Source organism: Pseudophryne corroboree, chromosome 2, assembly GCF_028390025.1.
Source record: "Pseudophryne corroboree isolate aPseCor3 chromosome 2, aPseCor3.hap2, whole genome shotgun sequence".
Taxonomy (NCBI): domain Eukaryota; kingdom Metazoa; phylum Chordata; class Amphibia; order Anura; family Myobatrachidae; genus Pseudophryne; species Pseudophryne corroboree.
The window spans coordinates 829,114,927-829,138,339 of NC_086445.1; the positions used below are offsets into that span (position 1 = coordinate 829,114,927).

Below are 23,413 nucleotides of genomic sequence, written 5' to 3' on the forward strand. Positions count from 1 at the left end.
CGAGACCCCTCGGGCAGCCGCCCAAGATGAGCCCACCTTCCTTGTGGAATGGGCATTTACATATTTTGGCTGTGGCAGGCCTGCCACAGAATGTGCAAGCTGAATTGTATCACACATCCAACTAGCAAAAGTCTGCTTAGAAGCAAGAGCACCCAGTTTGTTGGGTGCATACAGGATAACAGCAAGTCAGTTTTCCTGACTCCAGCCGTCCTGGAACCTATATTTTCAGGGCCCTGACCACATCTAGCAACTTGGAGTCCTCCAAGTCCCTAGTAGGCGCAAGACACCACAATAAGCTGGTTCAGGTGAAACACTGACACCACCTTAGGGAGAGAACTGGGGACGAGTCCGCAGCTCTGCCCTGTCCGAATGGACAAACAGATATGGGCTTTTTTGAGAAAAAAAACCACCAATTTGACACTCGCCTGGTCCAGGCCAGGTCCAAGAGCATGTTCACTTTTCATGTGAGATGCTTCAAATCCACAGATTTGACTGGTTTTAAACCAATGTGTTTTGAGGAATCCCAGAACTACGTTGAGATCCCACAGTGCCACTGGAGGCACAAAAGGGGGTTGTATATGCAATACTCCCTTGACAAACTTCTGGACTTCAGGAACTGAAGCCAATTCTTTCTGGAAGAAAAATCGACAGGGCCGAAATTTGAACCTTAATGGACCCCAATTTGAGGCCCATAGACACTCCTGTTTGCAGGAAATGCAGGAATCGACCGAGTTGAAATTTCTTCGTGGGGCCTTCCTGGCCTCACACCACGCAACATATTTTCGCCACATGTGGTGATAATGTTGTGCGGTCACCTCCTTTCTGGCTTTGACCAGGGTAGGAATGACCTCTTCCTGAATGCCTTTTCCCTTAGGATCCGGCGTTCCACCGCCATGCCGTCAAACGCAGCTGCGGTAAGTCTTGGAACAGACATGGTACTTGCTGAAACAAGTCCCTTCTTAGCGGCAGAGGCCATAAGTCCTCTGTGAGCATCTCTTGAAGTTCCGGGTACCAAGTCCTTCTTGGCCAATCCGGAGCCATGAGTATAGTTCTTACTCCTCTACGTCTTATAATTCTCAGTACCTTAGGTATGAAAAGCAGAGGATGGAACACATACACCGACTGGTACACCCACGGTGTTACCAGAACGTCCACAGCTATTGCCTGAGGGTCTCTTAACCTGGCGCAATACCTGTCCCGTTTTTTGTTCAGACGGGACGCCATCATGTCCACCTTTGGTAATTCCCAACGGTTTACAATCATGTGGAAAACTTCCCCATGAAGTTCCCACTCTGCCGGGTGGAGGTCGTGCCTACTGAGGAAGTCTGCTTCCCAGTTTCCATTCCCGGAATGAAACACTGCTGACAGTGCTATCACATGATTTTCCGCCCAGCGAAAAGTCCTTGCAGTTTTTGCCACTGCCCTCCTGCTTCTTGTGCCGCCCTTTCTATTTACGTGGGCGACTGCCGTGATGTTTTATCCCACTGGATCAATACCGGCTGACCTTGAAGCAGAGGTCTTGCTAAGCTTAGAGCATTATAAATTTACCCTTAGCTATATTTATGTGGAGAAAAGTCTCCAGACTTGATCACACTCCCTGGAAATTTTTTCCTTGTGTGACTGCTCCCCAGCCTCTCGGGCTGGCCTCCGTGGTCACCAACATCCAAAACTGAATGCCGAATCTGCGGCCCTCTAGAAGATGAGCACTCTGTAACCACCACAGGAGAGATACCCTTGTCCTTGGATATAGGGTTATCCGCTGATGCATCTGAAGATGCGATCCGGACCATTTGTCCAGCAGATCCCACTGAAAAGTTCTTGCATGAAATCTGCCGACTGGAATTGCTTCGAAGGAAGTCACCATTTTTTTACCATGGCCCTTGTGCAATGATGCACTGATTTTAGGAGGTTCCTGACTAGCTCGGATAACTCCCTGGCTTTCTCTTCCGGGAGAAACACCTTTTTCTGGACTGTGTCCAGAATCATCCCTAAGCACAGGAGACTTGTTGTCGGGATCAGCTGCGATTTTGGAATATTTAGAATCCACCCCTGCTGTTGTAACAGTATCCGAGATAGTGCTACTCCGACCTCCAACTGTTCCCTGGACTTTGCCCTTATCAGGAGATCGTCCAAGTAAGGGATAATTAAGACGCCTTTTCTTCGAAGAAGAACCATCATTTCGGCCATTACCTTGGTAAAGACCCGGGGTGCCGTGGACAATCCAAACGGCAGCGTCTGAAACTGATAGTGACAGTTCTGTACCACGAACCTGAGGTACCCTTAGTGATAAGGGCAAATTTGGGACATGGAGGTAAGCATCCCTGATGTCTCGGGACACCATATAGTCCCCTTCTTCCCGGTTCGTTATCACTGCTCTGAGTGACTCCATCTTGATTTGAACCTTTGTAAGTGTTCAAATTTTTTTAGATTTAGAATAGGTCTCACCTAGCCTTCTGGCTTCAGTACCACAATATAGTGTGGAATAATACCCCTTTTCTTGTTGTAGGAGGGGTAATTTAATTATCACCTGCTGGGAATACAGCTCGTGAATTGTTTCCCATACTGCCTCCTTGTCGGAGGGAGACCTTGGTAAAGCAGACTTCAGGAGCCTGCGCAGGGGAAACGTCTCGACATTCCAATCTGTACCCCTGGGATACTACTTATAGGATCCAGGGGTCCTGTACGGTCTCAGCGTCATGCTGAGAGCTTGTCAGAAGCGGTGGAACGCTTCTGTTCCTGGGAATGGGCTGCCTGCTGCAGTCTTCTTCCCTTTCCTCTATCCCTGGGCAGATATGACTCTTATAGGGACGAAAGGACTGAAGCTGAAAAGACGGTGTCTTTTTCTGCAGAGATGTGACTTAGGGTAAAAAACGGTGGATTTTCCAGCAGTTGCCGTGGCCACCAGGTCCGATGGACCGACCCCAAATAACTCCTCTTCCTTTATACGGCAATACACCTTTGTGCCGTTTGGAATCTGCATCACCTGACCACTGTCGTGTCCATAAACATCTTCTGGCAGATATGGACATCGCACTTACTCTTGATGCCAGAGTGCAAATATCCCTCTGTGCATCTCGCATATATAGAAATGCATCCTTTAAATGCTCTATAGTCAATAAAATACTGTCCCTGTCAAGGGTATCAATATTTTTAGTCAGGGAATCCGACCAAGCCACCCCAGCTCTGCACATCCAGGCTGAGGCGATCGCTGGTCGCAGTATAACACCAGTATGTGTGTATATACTTTTTATGATATTTTCCAGCCTCCTGTCAGCTGGCTCCTTGAGGACGGCCCTATCTATAGACGGTACCGCCACTTGTTCTGATAAGCGTGTGAGCGCCTTATCCACCCTAAGGGGTGTTTCCCAACGCGCCCTAACTTCTGGCGGGAAAGGGTATACCGCCCATATTTTCTATCGGGGGGAACCCACGCATCATCACACACTTCATTTAGTTTATCTGATTCAGGAAAAACTACGGTAGTTTTTTCACATCCCACATAATACCCTCTTTTGTGGTACTTGTAGTATCAGAAATATGTAACACCTCCTTCATTGCCCTTAACGTGTGGCCCTAATAAGGAATACGTTTGTTTATTCACCGTCGACACTGGATTCAGTGTCCCTGTCTGTGTCTGTGTCGACCGACTAAAGTAAACGGGCGTTTTAAAACCCCTGACGGTGTTTTTGAGACGTCTGGACCGGTATCTCGGCCGGGCACAAAAATCTAACTGAGGCGTGGAGGAGGGTCATAGGGGGAGGAGCCAGTGCACACCACCTGATCCTAAAGCTTTACTTTTTGTGCCCTGTCTCCTGCGGAGCCGCTATTCCCCATGGTCCTTTCAGGAACCCCAGCATCCACTAGGACGATAGAGAAACAGAGACTTACCCGCTGTAGCCGTGGATATCCACGTGTCTAGTTTCCCCAAAGAGAGCCTGACCTGTATAGTGAAGGGACTTCACACTTTTTCTGGATTCCGTGTCGGCCGACCAATGGCGCAGCCACAGTTCCCGACGAGCTGAAACAGACATGGAAGAGATTCCCGCAGCCATGGAACCCAGGTCTTTCATGGATTCTACCATAAAACCTGCTAAATCATGTATGATGCGTAAATATAATGCAACATCATCCCTATCCATCGTATCCAAATCCTCAAGTAAGGTAGCCAACCACTTTACTATTGCCTTTGCAATCCATGCAGTAGCAATAGTGGGACGTAATATGGCCCCTGAAGCAGTGTACATTGATTTAAGTGTATTATCAATTTTTCTATCAGCCAGCTCCTTTAAGGCGGTAGATCCTGGAACAGGCAAAACCACCTTGAGACTCTGGACACAGATGCGTAAACAATCGGCGGGTTTTCCACTTTTTTCCTATCCTCCTCAGGGAAAGGAAACGCCACGTGGATCCTTTTAGGGACCTGGAATTTTTTTCAGGGTTTTCCCATGCTTTCTCAAATATAGCATTCAATTTCTTTGACGCAGGGAAGGTTAGCGAGGCTTTTTTATTTTCAGAGAAAAAGGCCTCCTCAACCTGGTCAGGTGTGGTATCACGAACATTCAACACATCCCTGATAGCCTCTATCAACAATTGCACCCCCTTTGCAAGAGATGCGGACCCCCGCAACACATCCCCATCACCCTCTGTGGTGTCAGAATCGGTATCCGTGTCGTCTTGTGTGTCATGCACGAGCGCATGCGTATGGGGGTATATAGCGGAGCGTCCTGAGGTACCAGAAACCGGCCATACTGCCATAGAGCTCTGTAAAACATGGGTTGCAGATTCATTACTTGCAACCCTATCAGACATCTGAGAAATCCAAGATTTGATAAAGGAAAAACACTCAGGTTCTCTTGCTGGTATCTGTGCTAAACCAGTGCTATCATGATTACATGGAATGGGATTATCCTGGGAGGACAAATCCTCTGCAGCATATGACAGTGTCCCTGGACATAGCAAAAGGAGACCACCAAACACTCTATACACACACACAGACAGGTGAGGGCAGACAGTCGTCGTCGTCCCCCCTTCCCCCCCAAGAATGGCATGAGAGACACAGAGATTGGAGCCACACAGCACTTTTACCAAAGGGAGAACCCTGGTCAGCGCCGACAGTGCACCTTAATAGGACACACAGTCGTATTACAGCCCCCCTTCTACAACCCCCTGGTACTGTTTACAGATAACTGGAATTGCTGTGGAGGGACCCGTTTCTCCTTCTCAGCGCTGAGCAGGCACAAAAATGGCGCTGAAACGCTGCTGGGTCGGCTCTGAGAAGCTCTGCCCCCTTAATGGCGCTGTCTTCCCGCTCTTCATGGATTATACTGGCCTGAGGAATTAGTGCTGACTGAGATCGGGGGACCCCGACAGGCTTCTGGACCAGTGTAGGGTGTCTGCGCTGGCTCAGGGCGCCCCTCACAGCGCCGCACCATGTACCGCTGAGCTATCCCCGGAGCGCAGTTAATACTGCGCTCCTACCCTGTGCCGCCATCTTCACAGCGATCCCCCGCTTGCTAGGCGGGTCGGTGTCTCACTCACCACTGATTCTTCAGCTCTGCAAGGGGGTGGCGGCACGCTGCTTGGTCGAGATGTCACCTGTGGCGGAGAACGATCAGACCCCTCTGGAGCTCAGTGTCCAGTCAGCGGAGACAGTGGCTCAGACCACGCAGGGCAGACACTGCTCCCCCCCCCCCCCCCTCAGTCCCACGCTGCATGGAGGCTGTTGCCAGCAGCCTCCCTATAAAATAAAACTCTAAAAAATAACTTTTCTAGAAAAACTCAGGAGAGCTCCCCTAGCTGTGACCGGCTCCTCCGGACACATTTTCTAAACTGAGTCTGGTAGGAGGGGCATAGAGGGAGGAGCCAGCCCACACTCTCAAACTCTTAACGTGCCAATGGCTCCTGGTGGACCAGTCTATACCCCATGGTACTAATGTGGACCCCAGCATCCTCTAAGACGTAAGAGAAATACACACTGAGTATATCCTGTGAACTACCTATATTAATGATAAACCTGACGCACTTAGCCCCCTCAGGTTATAGAATATAGGGATAGCAATCTGAGTGAGATACACGAAATGGAGGCCACACAGCAGCTATATGCACACACACACACAGAGTCACAGTTTGTACAATGCAGAAATTAGGACATGCAATAAAATAAGAATTTACTTACCGATAATTCTATTTCTCGGAGTCCGTAGTGGATGCTGGGGTTCCTGAAAGGACCATGGGGAATAGCGGCTCCGCAGGAGACAGGGCACAAAAAGTAAAGCTTTCCGATCAGGTGGTGTGCACTGGCTCCTCCCCCTATGACCCTCCTCCAAGCCTCAGTTAGGTACTGTGCCCGGACGAGCGTACACAATAAGGGAGGAATTTTGAATCCCGGGTAAGACTCATACCAGCCACACCAATCACACCGTACAACTTGTGATCTAAACCCAGTTAACAGTATGATAACAGAGGAGCCTCTGAAAGATGGCTCCCTACAACAATAACCCGAATTAGTTAACAATAACTATGTACAATTATTGCAGATAATCCGCACTTGGGATGGGCGCCCAGCATCCACTACGGACTCCGAGAAATAGAATTATCGGTAAGTAAATTCTTATTTTCTCTATCGTCCTAGTGGATGCTGGGGTTCCTGAAAGGACCATGGGGATTATACCAAAGCTCCCAAACGGGCGGGAGAGTGCGGATGACTCTGCAGCACCGAATGAGAGAACTCCAGGTCCTCCTTAGCCAGAGTATCAAATTTGTAAAATTTTACAAACGTGTTCTCCCCTGACCACGTAGCTGCTCGGCAAAGTTGTAATGCCGAGACCCCTCGGGCAGCCGCCCAAGATGAACCCACCTTCCTTGTGGAGTGGGCCTTTACAGATTTAGGCTGTGGCAGGCCTGCCACAGAATGTGCTAGTTGGATTGTGCTACAGATCCAACGAGCAATCGTCTGCTTAGACGCAGGAGCACCCATCTTGTTGGGTGCATACAATATAAACAACGAGTCAGATTTTCTGACTCCAGCTGTCCTTGCAATATATATTTTTAATGCTCTGACAACGTCCAGTAACTTGGAGTCCTCCAAGTCACTTGTAGCCGCAGGCACTACAATAGGCTGGTTCAGATGAAATGCTGACACCACCTTAGGGAGAAAATGCGGACGAGTCCGCAGTTCCGCCCTGTCCGAATGGAAAATCAGATATGGGCTTTTGTAAGATAAAGCTGCCAGTTCTGACACTCTCCTGGCCGAAGCCAGGGCTAGTAGCATGGTCACTTTCCATGTGAGATATTTCAAATCCACATTTTTTAGTGGTTCAAACCAATGAGATTTTAGAAAGTCCAAAACCACATTGAGATCCCACGGTGCCACTGGAGGCACCACAGGAGGCTGTATATGCAGCACTCCCTTAACAAAAGTCTGGACTTCAGGGACTGAAGCCAATTCTTTCTGGAAGAAAATCGACAGGGCCGAAATTTGAACCTTAATAGATCCCAATTTGAGACCCATAGACAATCCTGATTGCAGGAAATGTAGGAATCGACCCAGTTGAAATTCCTCCGTCGGAGCACTCCGATCCTCGCACCACGCAACATATTTTCGCCAAATGCGGTGATAATGTTGCACGGTTACTTCCTTCCTTGCTTTAATCAAAGTAGGAATGACTTCTTCCGGCATGCCTTTTTCCTTTAGGATCCGGCGTTCAACCGCCATGCCGTCAAACGCAGCCGCGGTAAGTCTTGAAACAGACAGGGACCCTGCTGAAGCAAGTCCCTCCTTAGAGGTAGAGGCCACGGATCTTCCGTGATCATCTCTTGAAGTTCCGGGTACCAAGTCCTTCTTGGCCAATCCGGAACCACTAGTATCGTTCTTACGCCTCTTTGCCGTATAATTCTCAATACTTTTGGTATGAGAGGCAGAGGAGGAAACACATACACCGACTGGTACACCCAAGGCGTTACCAGCGCGTCCACAGCTATTGCCTGCGGATCTCTTGACCTGGCGCAATACCTGTCCAGTTTTTTGTTGAGGCGAGACGCCATCATGTCCACCATTGGTCTTTCCCAACGGGTTACCAGCATGTGGAAGACTTCTGGATGAAGTCCCCACTCTCCCGGGTGAAGGTCGTGTCTGCTGAGGAAGTCTGCTTCCCAGTTGTCCACTCCCGGGATGAACACTGCTGACAGTGCTATCACATGATTCTCTGCCCAGCGAAGAATCCTTGCAGCTTCTGCCATTGCACTCCTGCTTCTTGTGCCGCCCTGTCTGTTCACATGGGCGACTGCCGTGATGTTGTCCGACTGGATCAACACCGGTTTTCCCTGAAGCAGAGGTTCTGCCTGGCTTAGAGCATTGTAGATTGCTCTTAGTTCCAGAATGTTTATGTGAAGAGACGTTTCCAGGCTCGTCCACACTCCCTGGAAGTTTCTTCCTTGTGTGACTGCTCCCCAGCCTCTCAGGCTGGCGTCCGTGGTCACCAGGATCCAATCCTGTATGCCGAATCTGCGGCCCTCCAATAGATGAGCACTCTGCAACCACCACAGAAGAGATACCCTTGTCCTTGGAGACAGGGTTATCCGCTGGTGCATCTGAAGATGCGACCCTGACCATTTGTCCAACAGATCCCTCTGGAAAATTCTTGCGTGGAATCTGCCGAATGGAATTTCTTCGTAAGAAGCCACCATTTTTCCCAGGACTCTTGTGCATTGATGTACAGACACATTTCCTGGTTTTAGGAGGTTCCTGACAAGCTCGGATAACTCCTTGGCTTTTTCCTCCGGGAGAAAAACCTTTTTCTGAACCGTGTCCAGAATCATCCCTAGGAACAGCAGACGAGTTGTTGGCATTAACTGGGATTTTGGAATATTCAGAATCCACCCGTGCTGTTTTAGCACTTCTTGAGACAGTGCTAATCCCATCTCTAGCTGTTCTCTGGACCTTGCCCTTATCAGGAGATCGTCCAAGTATGGGATAATTAATACGCCTTTTCTTCGAAGAAGAATCATCATCTCGGCCATTACCTTTGTAAAGACCCGAGGTGCCGTGGACAATCCGAACGGCAGCGTCTGAAACTGATAGTGACAGTTTTGTACGACGAACCTGAGGTACCCCTGGTGTGAGGGGTAAATTGGAACGTGGAGGTACGCATCCTTGATGTCCAAGGATACCATAAAGTCCCCTTCTTCCAGGTTCGCTATCACTGCTCTGAGTGACTCCATCTTGAACTTGAACTTCTTTATGTACAGGTTCAAGGACTTCAGATTTAGAATAGGTCTTACCGAGCCATCCGGCTTCGGTACCACAAATAGAGTGGAATAATACCCCTTTCCTTGTTGTAGAAGAGGTACCTTGACTATCACCTGCTGAGAGTACAGCTTGTGAATGGCTTCCAAGACCGTCTCCCTTTCGGAGGGGGACGTTGGTAAAGCAGACTTCAGGAAACGGCGAGGTGGATCTGTCTCTAGTTCCAACCTGTATCCCTGAGATATTATCTGCAGGATCCAGGGATCTACCTGCGAGTGAGCCCACTGCGCGCTGAAATTCTTGAGACGACCGCCCACCGCCCCCGAGTCCGCTTGAGAAGCCCCAGCGTCATGCTGAGGCTTTTGTAGAAGCGGGGGAGGGCTTCTGTTCCTGGGAAGGAGCTGCCTGTTGCTGTCTCTTCCCCCTTCCTCTGCCTCGTGGCAGATATGAATATCCCTTTGCTCTCTTGTTTTTAAAGGAACGAAAGGGCTGCGGTTGAAAAGTCGGTGTCTTTTTCTGTTGGGGAGTAACTTGAGGTAAAAAGGTGGATTTCCCGGCTGTAGCCGTGGCCACCAAATCTGATAGACCGACTCCAAATAACTCCTCCCCTTTATACGGCAAAACTTCCATATGCCGTTTTGAGTCCGCATCGCCTGACCACTGTCGCGTCCATAAACTTCTTCTGGCCGAAATGGACATAGCACTTACCCGTGATGCCAGTGTGCAGATATCCCTCTGTGCATCACGCATATAAAGAAATGCATCCTTTATTTGCTCTAAAGACAGTAAAACATTGTCCCTATCCAGGGTATCAATATTTTCAATCAGGGACTCTGACCAAGCTACTCCAGCACTGCACATCCAGGCTGTCGCTATAGCTGGTCGTAGTATAACACCTGTATGTGTGTATATACTTTTTTGGATATTTTCCATCCTCCTATCTGCTGGATCTTTAAGTGCGGCCGTCTCAGGAGAGGGTAACGCCACTTGTTTAGATAAGCGTGTGAGCGCCTTGTCCACCCTAGGAGGTGTTTCCCAGCGCGCCCTAACCTCTGGCGGGAAAGGGTATAAAGCCAATAACTTCTTTGAAATTAGCATCTTTTTATCGGGGGCAACCCACGCTTCATCACACACCTCATTTAGTTCTTCTGATTCAGGAAAAAATAAGAATTTACTTACCGATAATTCTATTTCTCGGAGTCCGTAGTGGATGCTGGGGTTCCTGAAAGGACCATGGGGAATAGCGGCTCCGCAGGAGACAGGGCACAAAAAAGTAAAGCTTTTACCAGATCAGGTGGTGTGCACTGGCTCCTCCCCCTATGACCCTCCTCCAGACTCCAGTTAGGTACTGTGCCCGGACGAGCGTACACAATAAGGGAGGCAATTTGAATCCCGGGTAAGACTCATACCAGCCACACCAATCACACCGTACAACTTGTGATCTAAACCCAGTTAACAGTATGATAACAGAAAGAGCCTCTTAAAGATGGCTCCTTAACAATATAACCCGAATTTGTTAACAATAACTATGTACAGTATTGCAGATAATCCGCACTTGGGATGGGCGCCCAGCATCCACTACGGACTCCGAGAAATAGAATTATCGGTAAGTAAATTCTTATTTTCTCTATCGTCCTAAGTGGATGCTGGGGTTCCTGAAAGGACCATGGGGATTATACCAAAGCTCCCAAACGGGCGGGAGAGTGCGGATGACTCTGCAGCACCGAATGAGAGAATTCCAAGTCCTCTTTTGCCAGGGTATCAAATTTGTAGAATTTTACAAACGTGTTTTCCCCCGACCACGTAGCTGCTCGACAGAATTGTAATGCCGAGACCCCTCGGGCAGCCGCCCAAGATGAGCCCACCTTCCTTGTGGAATGGGCCTTAACAGATTTAGGCTGTGGCAGGCCTGCCACAGAATGAGCAAGTTGAATTGTGTTACAAATCCAACGAGCAATCGTCTGCTTAGAAGCAGGGGCACCCAACTTGTTGGGTGCATATAGTATCAACAGCGAGTCAGATTTTCTGACTTCAGCCGTCCTTGAAATGTATATTTTTAAGGCTCTGACAACGTCCAACAACTTGGAGTCCTCCAAGTCGCCAGTGGCCGCAGGCACCACAATAGGTTGGTTCAGGTGAAACGCTGATACCACCTTAGGGAGAAAATGCGGACGAGTCCTCAGTTCTGCCCTATCCGAATGGAAGATTAGATAAGGGCTTTTATAAGATAAAGCCGCCAATTTAGATACTCTCCTGGCGGAAGCCAGGGCCAGTAACATAGTCACTTTCCATGTGAGATATTTAAAATCCACCTTTTTCAATGGTTCAAACCAATGGGATTTGAGGAAATCTACATTTAGATCCCACGGTGCCACCGGAGGCACCACAGGAGGCTGTATATGCAGTACTCCTTTAACAAAAGTCTGTACCTCAGGAACTGAGGCCAATTCTTTTTGGAAGAATATTGACAGGGCCGAAATTTGAACCTTAATAGATCTCAATTTGAGACCCATAGACAATCCTGATTGTAGGAAATGTAGGAAACGACCCAGTTGAAATTCCTCCGTCGGAACACTCCGATCCTCGCACCACGCGACATATTTTCGCCAAATGCGGTGATAATGTTTCGCGGTGACTTCCTTCCTTGCCTTAATCAAGGTAGGAATGACTTCTTCTGGAATGCCTTTCCCTTTTAGGATCTGGCGTTCAACCGCCATGCCGTCAAACGCAGCCGCGGTAAGTCTTGAAAGAGACAGGGACCCTGTTGTAGCAGGTCCCTTCTCAGAAGTAGAGGGCACGGGTCGTCCGTGACCAACTCTTGAAGTTCCGGGTACCAAGTCCTTCTTGGCCAATCCGGAGCCACTAGTATTGTTCTTACTCCTCCTCACCGTATAATCTTCAATACCTTTGGTATGAGAGGCAGAGGAGGAAACACATATACTGATTTGTACACCCAAGGTGTTACCAGTGCGTCCACAGCTATTGCCTGTGGATCTCTTGACCTGGCGCAATACTTGTCCAGTTTCTTGTTGAGGCGAGACGCCATCATGTCTACCATTGGTCTTTCCCAACAGTTTATTAGCATGTGGAAGACTTCTGGATGAAGACCCCCCTCTCCCGGGTGAATATCGTGTCTGCTGAGGAAGTCTGCTTCCCAGTTGTCCACGCCCGGGAAGAACACTGCTGACAGTGCTATTACGTGATTCTCCGCCCAGCGAAGAATCTTGGCAGCTTCTGCCATTGCACTCCTGCTTCTTGTGCCGCCCTGTCTGTTTACATGGGCGACCGCCGTGATGTTGTCCGACTGAATCAACACCGGTTTTCCTTGCAGGAGTGGTTCCGCCTGGCTTAGAGCATTTTAGATTGCTCTTAGTACCAGAATGTTTATGTGAAGAGACTTTTCCAGGTTCGTCCATACCCCCTGGAAGTTTCTTCCTTGTGTGACTGCTCCCCAACCTCTCAGGCTGGCGTCCGAGGTCACCAGGATCAAATCCTGTATGCCGAATCTGCGGCCCTCCAATAGATGAGCCTTTTGCAACCACCACAGAAGATATACCCTTGTCCTTGGCGACAGGGTTATTCGCAGGTGCATCTGAGGATGCGACCCTGACCATTTGTCCAACAGATCCCTTTGGAAAATTCTTGCATGGAATCTGCCGAATGGAATTGCTTCGTAAAAAGCCACCATTTTTCCCAGGACTCTTGTGCATTGATGTACAGACACCTTTCCTGGTTTTAGGAGGTTCCTGACAGGTCGGATAACTCCTTGGCTTTTTCCTCGGGAAGAAAAACCTTTTTCTGAACCGTGTCCAGAATCATCCCTAGGAACAGCAGACGTATCGTCGGAAAACAGCTGCGATTCTTGGAATATTTAGAATCCAGTCGTGCCGTCGAAGAACTACTTTAGATAGTGCTCTTCCGACCTCCAACTGTTCTCTGGAACTTGCCCTTTTTAGGTCGTGCAAGTAAGGGATAATTTAGATGCCTTTTTTCTTTGAAGAAACATCTTTTCGGCCATTACCTTGGTAAAAAGGCCCGGGGTGCCGTGGATAATTCAAACGGCATCGTCTGAAACTGATATTGACAGTTCTGTACCACGAACCAGAGGTACCCTTGATGAGAAGGACAAAATTTGGACATGGAGGTAATCCTTGATGTCCAGGGACACCATATAGTCCCCTTTTTTCCGGTTCGCTATCACTGCTCTGAGTGACTTTATCTCGATTTGAACCTTTTATGTAAGTGTTCAAAACATTTTAGATTTAGACTATGTGTCACCAAGCCGTCTGGCTTCAGTACCACAATATAGTGTGGAAAAATAATACCCTTTTCCTTGTCGTAGGAGGGGTACTTTGATTATCACCTGCTGGATATACAGCTTGTGAATTGTTTCCAATGCTGCCTCCCTGTCGGAGGGAGCCGTTGGTAAAGCAGACTTCAGGAACCTGCGAGGAGAAGATGTCTCGACTCTCCAATCTTTACCCCTGGGATAATACTCGTACGATCTAGGGGTCAACTTGCGAGTGATCCCACTGCGCCCTGAGACTCTTGAGACTACCCCCCCACCTTGAGTCCGCTTGCACGGCCCCAGCGTCATGCTGAGGACTTGGCAGACGCGGTGGAGGGCTTCTTTTCCTGGGAAAGGGCTGCCTGCTGCAGTCTACTTCCCTTACCTCTATGTCTGGGCAGATATGACTGGCCTTTTGCCTGCATGCCCTCATGGGAAAGGAAAGATTGAGGCTGAAAAGACGGTGTCTTTTTTAGCTGAGATGTAACTTGGGGTAAAAAAGGTTGGATTTCCCAGCTGTTGCTGTGGTCCCCAGGTCCGATGGACCGACCCCCAAATAACTCCTTCCCTTTATACAGCAATACTTCCATCTGCCGTATGGGATCTGTATCACCTGACCACTGTCGTGTCCCTGACATCTTCTGGGAGATATGGACAACGCACTTATCTTGATGCCAGAGAGCAAATATCCCTCTGTGCATCTCACATACATATATATAGAATGCATCCTATTAAATGCTCTACATGAATAAAATATTTTCAGTCAGGGAATCCGACCAAGCCAACCCAGCACTGCATCTCCAGGCTGATGGCGATCGCTGGTCGCAGTATAACCACCGTATGTGTGTATATACTTTTTAGGATATTTTTCCAGCTTCCTATCAGCTGGCTCCTTGAGGGCGGCCGTATCTGGAGACGGTAACGCCACTTGATAAGCGTGTGAGCGCCTTATCACCCTAAGGGGTGTTTCCCAACGTACCCTAATTTCTGGCGGGAAAGGGTATAACGCCAATATTTGCTATCGGGGTAACCCTACGCATCATCACACACTTCATTTTATTTTATCTGATTCAGGAAAAACTACAGGTAGTTTTTTCCACTCCCACATAATACCCTTTCTTGTGGTACTTGTAGTATCAGAAACACGTAACACCTCCTTCATTGCCCTTAACGTGTGGCCCTAATGAGAAATACGTTTGTTTATTCACCGTCGACACTGTATTCAGTGTCCGTGTCTGTGTCTGTGTCGACCGACTGAGGTAAATGGGCGTTTTTAAAACCCCTGACGGTGTTTCTGAGACGCCTGGACCGGTCCTAATAGATTGTCGGCCGTCTCATGTCGTCAACCGACCTTGCAGCGTGTTGACATTCTCACGTAATTCTCTAAATAAGCCATCCATTCCGGTGTCGACTCCCTAGAGAGTGACATCACCATTACAGGCAATTTCTCCGCCTCCTCACCAACATCGTCCTCATACATGTCGACACACACGTGCCGACACACAGCACACACACCGGGAATGCTCTGACAGAGGACAGGACCCACTAGCCCTTTGGGGAGACAGAGGGAGAGTCTGCCAGCACACACCAAAAACGCTATAATTATATAGGGACAACCTTATATAAGTGTTTCTCCCTTATAGCATCTTTTATATATATACAATATCGCCAAAATCAGTGCCCCCCCTCTCTGTTTTAACCCTGTTTCTGTAGTGCAGTGCAGGGGAGAGCCTGGGAGCCTTCTCTCCAGCTTTTCTGTGAGAGAAAATGGCGCTGTGTGCTGAGGAGATAGGCCCCGCCCCTTTTACGGCGGGCTCGTCTCCCGCTATTTTTGAAGTTAGGCAGGGGTTAAATATCTCCATATAGCCTCTGTGGGCTATATGTGAGGTATTTTTTGCCTCTAATAAGGTTTTTATTTGCCTCTCAGAGCGCCCCCCCCAGCGCTCTGCACCCTCAGTGACTGTTGTGTGAAGTGTGCTGAGAGGAAAATGGCGCACAGCTGCAGTGCTGTGCGCTACCTTTATGAAGACTCAGGAGTCTTCAGCCGCCGATTTTGGACCTCTTCTCTCTTCAGCGTCTGCAAGGGGGCCGGCGGCGCGGCTCCGGTGACCATCCAGGCTGTACCTGTGATCGTCCCTCTGGAGCTAGTGTCCAGTAGCCAAGCAGCAAATCCACTCTGCACGCAGGTGAGTTCACTACTTCTCCCCTAAGTCCCTCGTTGCAGTGATCCTGTTGCCAGCAGGACTCACTGTAAAGTAAAAAACCTAAGCTAAACTTTCTCTAAGCAGCTCTTTAGGAGAGCCACCTAGATTGCACCCTTCTCGTTCGGGCACAAAATCTAACTGGAGTCTGGAGGAGGGTCATAGGGGGAGGAGCCAGTGCACACCACCTGATCTGGTAAAAGCTTTACTTTTTTGTGCCCTGTCTCCTGCGGAGCCGCTATTCCCCATGGTCCTTTCAGGAACCCCAGCATCCACTTAGGACGATAGAGAAACTATAGGTAGTTTTTTCACACCCCACATAATACCCTGTTTAGTGGTACCTGTAGTATCAGCTAAATGTAACGCCTCCTTCATTGCCAAAATCATATAACGTGTGGCCCTACTGGAAAATACGGTTGATTCGTCACCGTCGCCACTGGAATCAGTGCCTGTGTCTGGGTCTGTGTCGACCGACTGAGACAAAGGGCGTTTTACAGCCCCTGACAGTGTTTGAGGCGCCTGGACAGGCACTAATTGATTGTCCGGCCGTCTCATGTCGTCAAACGACTGCTTTAGCGTGTTGACACTATCCCGTAATTCCAAAAATAAAGGCATCCATTCTGGTGTCGACCCCCTAGGAGGTGACATCCCCATATTTGGCAATTGCTCCGCCTCCACACCAATATCGTCCTCATACATGTCGACACACACGTACCGACACACAGCAGACACACAGGGAATGCTCTTAACGAAGACAGGACCCCACTAGCCCTTTGGGGAGACAGAGGGAGAGTTTGCCAGCACACACCAAAGCGCTATATATGACAGGGATAGCCTTATAATAAGTGCTCCCTGTATAGCTGCTTTTATAATATAATTTTTGCCACTATTTTGCCCCCCCTCTCTTGTTTTACCCTGTTTCTGTAGTGCAGTGCAGGGGAGAGACCTGGGAGCCGTCCTGACCAGCGGAGCTGTGTAAGGAAAATGGCGCTGTGTGCTGAGGAGATAGGCCCCGCCCCTTTTTCGGCGGGCTCGTCTCCCGCTCTTTAGTGGATTCTGGCAGGGGTTAAATATCTCCATATAGCCCCCGGAGGCTATATGTGAGGTATTTTTTAGCCAAATAGGTTTTCATTTGCCTCCCAGGGCGCTCCCCTCCCAGCGCCCTGCACCCTCAGTGACTGCCGTGTGAAGTGTGCTGAGAGGAAAATGGCGCACAGCTGCAGTGCTGTGCGCTACCTTTAGAAGACTGAGGAGTCTTCTGCCGCCGATTCTGGACCTCTTCTTGTTTCAGCATCTGCAAGGGGGCCGGCGGCGAGGCTCCGGTGACCATCCAGGCTGTACCTGTGATCGTCCCTCTGGAGCTGATGTCCAGTAGCCAAGAAGCCAATCCATCCTGCACGCAGGTGAGTTCACTTCTTCTCCCCTAAGTCCCTCGTTGCAGTGATCCTGTTGCCAGCAGGACTCACTGTAAAATAAAAAACCTAAGCTAAACTTTTCTAAGCAGCTCTTTAGGAGAGCCACCTAGATTGCACCCTTCTCGGCCGGGCACAAAAATCTAACTGAGGCTTGGAGGAGGGTCATAGGGGGAGGAGCCAGTGCACACCACCTGATCGGAAAGCTTTACTTTTTGTGCCCTGTCTCCTGCGGAGCCGCTATTCCCCATGGTCCTTTCAGGAACCCCAGCATCCACTAGGACGATAGAGAAAACTGCACTGGACTAGCAATACATAGTAGTACTAAGTATAGCTATACACTTAATACCTACAACAATGCACAGTCAAGACTGGATGTACAGTATAACACAGGGTACTTGTACTATATAACCCTGACTAAATGCACTTTTTCTTAACCAACACTGTCAGCAGACATGTAGAATACTTAAGTGTTCTGTAAAATGCCCAGCGCTAACAGGCAGGCGGCTTTACAGAGGAGGATTTGCCCAAACAGTCCCAGGATCAGCTCAGCTTGTCCTAATGGCGCCCAAACGCTGACAGGGAGTGAGGGAGAGAGATATGCAGCTCCAGGACGGAAACATTTACTCTAAATGGCGCCCTGGGGCTGGGGGAGGGGCTACAGGTCAAAGCCTTATCCTCCTGCTGGACTTCACCACCGGGTACTGTGGGCTGTATAATAAACGTTTTTTAAGAAAACCGACCTGTGCCCTTGCCCTGGTGGTCTAGTGGGGTCCCTGTACTGCCACAGTGTCCACGCCAGCGCGCGCGGCCCACCTCCCACCGGCCGCGCCGGATCGAGATTTCCTGCGGGCCCCGCCTGGGGGACCCTCTTACCTCCTCCCTGTGTGTGGCCACGCGATCTAGGAGGGCAGCGGTGGTGTGTGTGACTGACGAAGAAACGGAGCCTCCGCTGTAGGTACCCGGCAACCAAGGTGCAGGAGTGTACAGCGCAGCTGGGGGGAGGTGATGGAGCTGCAGCAGGAGATGTCTGACTGACATCCAACACTTACAGGGACTCTGCTGCAGCCCTTGAAGTCTTCATTTTTCACTTTGAAAAGCTCTTCTCAGGGCTGCTGGAGCAGCCCCCGTTGTATGCCTGCACTGCATGGCACCAACTACAAAACTGAGCTCCTGTGCAGGGAGGCGGGGTTATAGAGAAGGTGGCGCAATGAATTCTGGGAAGAATGTCAAAGCTTTTAGCCTGTTGGTGCCTCGAATCAAGATCCTACTCTACACCCCAATGTCATTCCCTGTGGAGCCCAGTGGAGCCCGCAGCAGAAAAGAAAAAATAATATAACTTTTTTTGATACACGGAAGATCAACACTGACACTCAATCCTCACTACTTAGGGTAAAACTATGGAAATGTTTACGAGGTACATCGTGGTATGAAACACGCGTGTACTCCCAAGAACCCCGATAACTATTGATACTACTCCCGATATAGATGGCTGTAATATGCAGGTCATAGTCTAGTCATTTTGTGTTTATTAACACGCGGATATTGCTTTTTTTGATATGGTTTGTGATATGGACACTATTTGAACGGTTACTTCTGCATGTATGTATGCATGTATGTCAAACTTGTTTTTTATACATTGTATATTCATGTTATAAAAGACATGATATTTGCCGTTACATTCACAATAAACTACTGTATTATTGAGGGTGAAGTGAATGTTTAATGACCCAATGCTACCATCGTGCATCTACCCTACCAATCTACGTAATAGTCAGATTTTTATAAAAAAAGATTTGATTTTTCCTGGGTATGTAGTAAAAGTTCACTGAACTATATACCAATAAAAGAGGGCAACCCCATTAAGGTCATCCTTCATCTATATTACCACATACAACAGGGGTTACGGTAATGTGGGAATCGATTTCGATGGCATATTGCAGACATGTAAATTTCATGGCAAATGCAAAATAGGTTACCTCATATTTAACTTTTTCACCAGCTTTCACCTTCTTCAATCGTTCCAAGGCATCCTTACGCCCTTTCTTCTCCGTTTTTTCACGTCGTGAGCGGGAAGCTGCAAAACTCCCAGAGTCTGCCATGCCTGCAGAAAAACAAATCAGCAATCAATACCATGCTTGCTCAATGGTGTTTGCATTTTTCTTTTAACCTTTCTCTTTTGCCAATAGTACTGTGGTACTTTGGTGTAATGCCCCTACACACTCGTGATCCGCTGCCGAGCTGCCCGACGGCGGATACAGCCGACGGGTGGCCCGGCGGAGGGGGGAGTGAAGTTTCTTCACTCCCCTCGTTACTCGGCTCCATAGCAGTGCATGCTAATATGGACGAGATTGTCCATACTGGTCTGCATGCATGAGCGACCCGGCACCAACGATGAACGAGTGGGAGGCCGGACATCGTTCATCGTTGGTGCCTACATACTGAACGATATGAACGAGTTTTCGTTCATTAATGAACGAGAATGTCCGTATCGTTAAGGGAAATCTTTAAGTGTGTAGGGCCCTTGAGTTTACACACCGAGACACCTAATATTCTATTTAGCAGGGTTATGGCACTCATATCTTATTCCATAGCATCAGAATCAGAATACAGTAGTGAATCCTATTCAAAGACTTAAATTTGTAGTGTTGGATCTTCCCGACTATGAAAAGACTGAAGCTATACCAAAAGTGATAACAGAAGTCCCAACCATATACCAATACCAGTGAAAGGACCACAAAAGACTCTCTTATGTAGTGAGTGGTGCAGTCTCCTCCCCAGCTGATCTGCTGCAGGGTGGATGAGGGTCTGAGATAGTGGCTGCTGGGTCCTAAAGGGGTCTATGTACTAAGCCTTGACGAGAGATAAAGTGGATGGAGATTAAGTCCCAACCAACCAGCACCTGTCATTTTTCAAATACAGTAGAAAGGGGCTGTATCTCTGTCCACTTTAAGGACTAAGGGATAAAATAGGATTTTAATACCCACCGGTAAATCCTTTTCTCTTAGTCCGTAGAGGATGCTGGGGATGCTTCAAGAACCATGAGGTATAGACGGGATCCACAGGAGACATGGGCACTTTAAGACTTTCAAAGTGGTGTGAACTGGCTCCTCCCTCTATGCCCCTCCTCCAGACTCCAGTTATAGGAACTGTGCCCAGGGAGACGGACATTTCGAGGAAAAGGATATATAGTTAAACTAAGGTGACATGCATACCAGCTCACACCTCAAGCACGCCGTACAACATGGCATTTAAAACAATGCAAGTCAACGGCATGAACAACATCAGCAACAGGCTGACCATAGACGTAACACATGTGTGTAACCACAACTAATAACTGCAGATACAGTACGCACTGGGACGGGCGCCCAGCATCCTCTACGGACTAAGAGAAAAGGATTTACCGGTAGGTATTAAAATCCTATTTTCTCATACGTCCTAGAGGATGCTGGGGTCACATCAAGAACCATGGGGTTTATACCAAAGCTCTAGAACGGGCGGGACAGTGCGGATGACTCTGCAGCACCGATTGACCAAACATGAGGACCTCATTAGCCAGGGTATCAAACTTGTAGAACTTCGCAAAGGTGTTCGAACCTGACCAAGTAGCTGCTTGGCAAAGTTGTAATGCCGAGACCCCTCAGGCAGCCGCCCAGGACGAGCCCACCTTCCTGGTAGAATGGGCCTTCACCGATTTCGGTAACGGTAATCCAGCCGTAGAATGAGCCTGCTGAATCGTATGACAGATCCAGCGCGCAATAGTCTGCTTGGAAGCAGGAGCCCCAATTTTATTGTGAGAATACAAGACAAACAGAGCCTCTGTTTTCCTAAGGTGAGCCGTCCTGGCGACATAAATTTTCAAAGCTCTTACTACATCGAGAAGCTTCGATTCCAGCAAGACGTCAGTAGCCACTGGCACCACAATAGGTTGGTTTAAATGGAACGATGACACCACTTTTGGCAGAAACTGCTGACGAGTCCTTAATTCTGCTCTATCTTCATAAAAGATCAAATAAGGGCTCTTGTGAGACAAGGCTGCCAATTCAGACACCCGCCTTGCGGATGCCAAGGCCAACAGCATGACCACTTTCCAAGTAAGGAATTTCAACTCTACCTCCTGTAAAGGTTCAAACCAATGAGATTGAAGGAATTGCAACACCACGTTAAGATCCCATGGTGCCACAGGGGGCACAATAGGAGGTTGGATGTGCAATACGCCTTTCACAAAGGTCTGAACTTCTGGAAGTGAGGCCAATTGTTTTTGGAAGAAAACCGATAAAGCCGAAATTTGAACTTTAATTGAGCCCAACTTTAGGCCAGCATCCACACCGGCTTGTAGAAAAAGGAGAAAACGTCCTAACTGAAATTCTTCCGTAGGAGCTTTCTTGGATTTACACCAAGACACGTATTTTCTCCAAATACGGTGGTAATGTATAGACGTTACTCCTTTCCTGGACTGAATAAGAGTAGGGATGACTTCCTTGGGAATACCCTTTCGGGCTAGGATCCGGCGTTCAACCTCCAAGCCGTCAAACGAAGTCGCGGTAAGTCTTGGAACACGCACGGCCCCTGCTGTAACAGATCCTCCCTCAGAGGAAGAGGCCAGGGATCTCCTATGAGTAATTCCTGAAGATCTGGATATCAAGCCCTCCTTGGCCAATCTGGAACAATGAGGATCGCTTGAACATTTGTTCTTCTTATGATCTTTATCACTTTTGGAATGAGTGGAAGCGGAGGAAACTAGGGCATCCACTGCTATTGCTTGAGGGTCTCTCGACCTGGAACACGCCATCATCATGTCTATTTGAGTAATTCCCCAAAAAGACTTGTCACTTCTGCAAAGACCTCTTGATGAAGACCCCACTCTCCGTGTCTGCCTCCCAGTTGTCTACTCCTGGACTGAAGATCGCTGACAGAGCGCTTGCATGCCTTTCCACCCAACGGAGCACCTTTGTGGCCTCTGCCATTGCCGCTCTGCTCTTTGTTCCGCCCTGGCGGTTTACGTATGCTACTGATGTTATGTTGTCCGACTGAATTAAGACGGCCCAATTGCAAAGAAAATGTTCCGCTTGCAGAAGGCCGTTGTGAATGGCCCGTAACTCCAGCATGTTTATGTGTAGACACATTTCCTGGCTTGACCATTTTCCGTGGAAGCTTTCCCCCTGCGTGACTGCTCCCCAGCCTCGGAGACTCACATCCGTGGTCACTACGATCCAGTCCAGGACCCCGAACCTGCATCACTCTAGGACAGGGATGGGGAACCTTCGGCCCTCCAGCTGTTGTTGAACTACACATACCAGCATGCCATGCTACAGTTTTGCTATTTGGCCATGCTAAAACTGTTGCAAGGCATGCTGGGATGTGTAGTTCAACAGCAGCTGGAGGACCGAAGGTTCCCCATCCCTGCTCTAGGAGGTGAGAGCTGTGTAGCCACCACAGCAGTGAGATTCTGGTCTTGGAGGACAGGTTTATCCTTCGGTGCATGTACAGATGGGACCTGGACCACTTGTCCAATAGGTCCCACTGAAACACTCCGGCATGGAATCTGCCAAACTGAATGGCCTCGTAGGCCGCTACCATCTTCCCCAGCAACCGAGTGCATTGATGGATCGATACTCTTGCTGGTTTCAGAATTTGTTTGACCAGGTTCTGAATTTCCAGAGCCTTTTCCACTGGAAGAAAAACTCTAATTCTGTGTCCAGAATCATTCCCAAAAACAACAGCCGTCTCGTCGGAACCAAATGCGATTTTGGCAAGTTTAGGAGCCAACCATGTTGCTGCAGAATTGTCAGGGAGAGCGTAATGTTCTGCAGTAATTGGTCCCTGGATCTCGCCTTTATCAGGAGATCGTCCAAGTACGGGATAATTGTGACTCCTTGTTTGCGCAGGAGAACCATCATTTAGGCCATTACTTTGGTGAAAACTCTCGGAGCCGTGGACAGACCAAACAGCAACGTCTGAAACTGGTAATGACAATCCTGAACTGCAAACCTCAGGTAAGCCTGATGTGGGGGATAAATGGGAACATGTAAGTAGGCATCCTTTATGTCTACCGACACCATAAAATCCCCCTCCTCCAGACTGGATATCACAGCCCAGAGAGATTCCATCTTGAATTTGAATTTTTTTTTTAGGTAGAAATTGAAGGATTTGAGGTTCAGAATTGGTCTGACCGAGCCATCTGGCTTCGGAACCACAAACAGGCTCGGATAAAAGCCTTCTCCCTGTTGCGACGGGGGAACCCTGACAAAGACTTGATTGTGACAAT

At 48.7% G+C, this 23,413-nt stretch overlaps 1 protein-coding gene across 5 annotated transcripts in view; it reads right to left on the bottom strand.

The window, feature by feature from the left end:
* Nucleotides 1-23,413, bottom strand: part of POLA1 (DNA polymerase alpha 1, catalytic subunit) — a 1,252,649-nt gene that overhangs the window by 1,202,975 nt on the left and 26,261 nt on the right. For all 5 annotated transcript variants that reach the window (XR_010241483.1, XM_063955699.1, XM_063955698.1 and 2 more), the window contains exon 2: nucleotides 19,125-19,249. Coding sequence is in view for 4 of the 5 variants with exons in the window: in XM_063955699.1 (XP_063811769.1) it covers nucleotides 19,125-19,247 (123 nt within the window). In the remaining variant the exon portion in view is untranslated. The remainder of the gene's footprint in view (nucleotides 1-19,124; nucleotides 19,250-23,413) is intronic.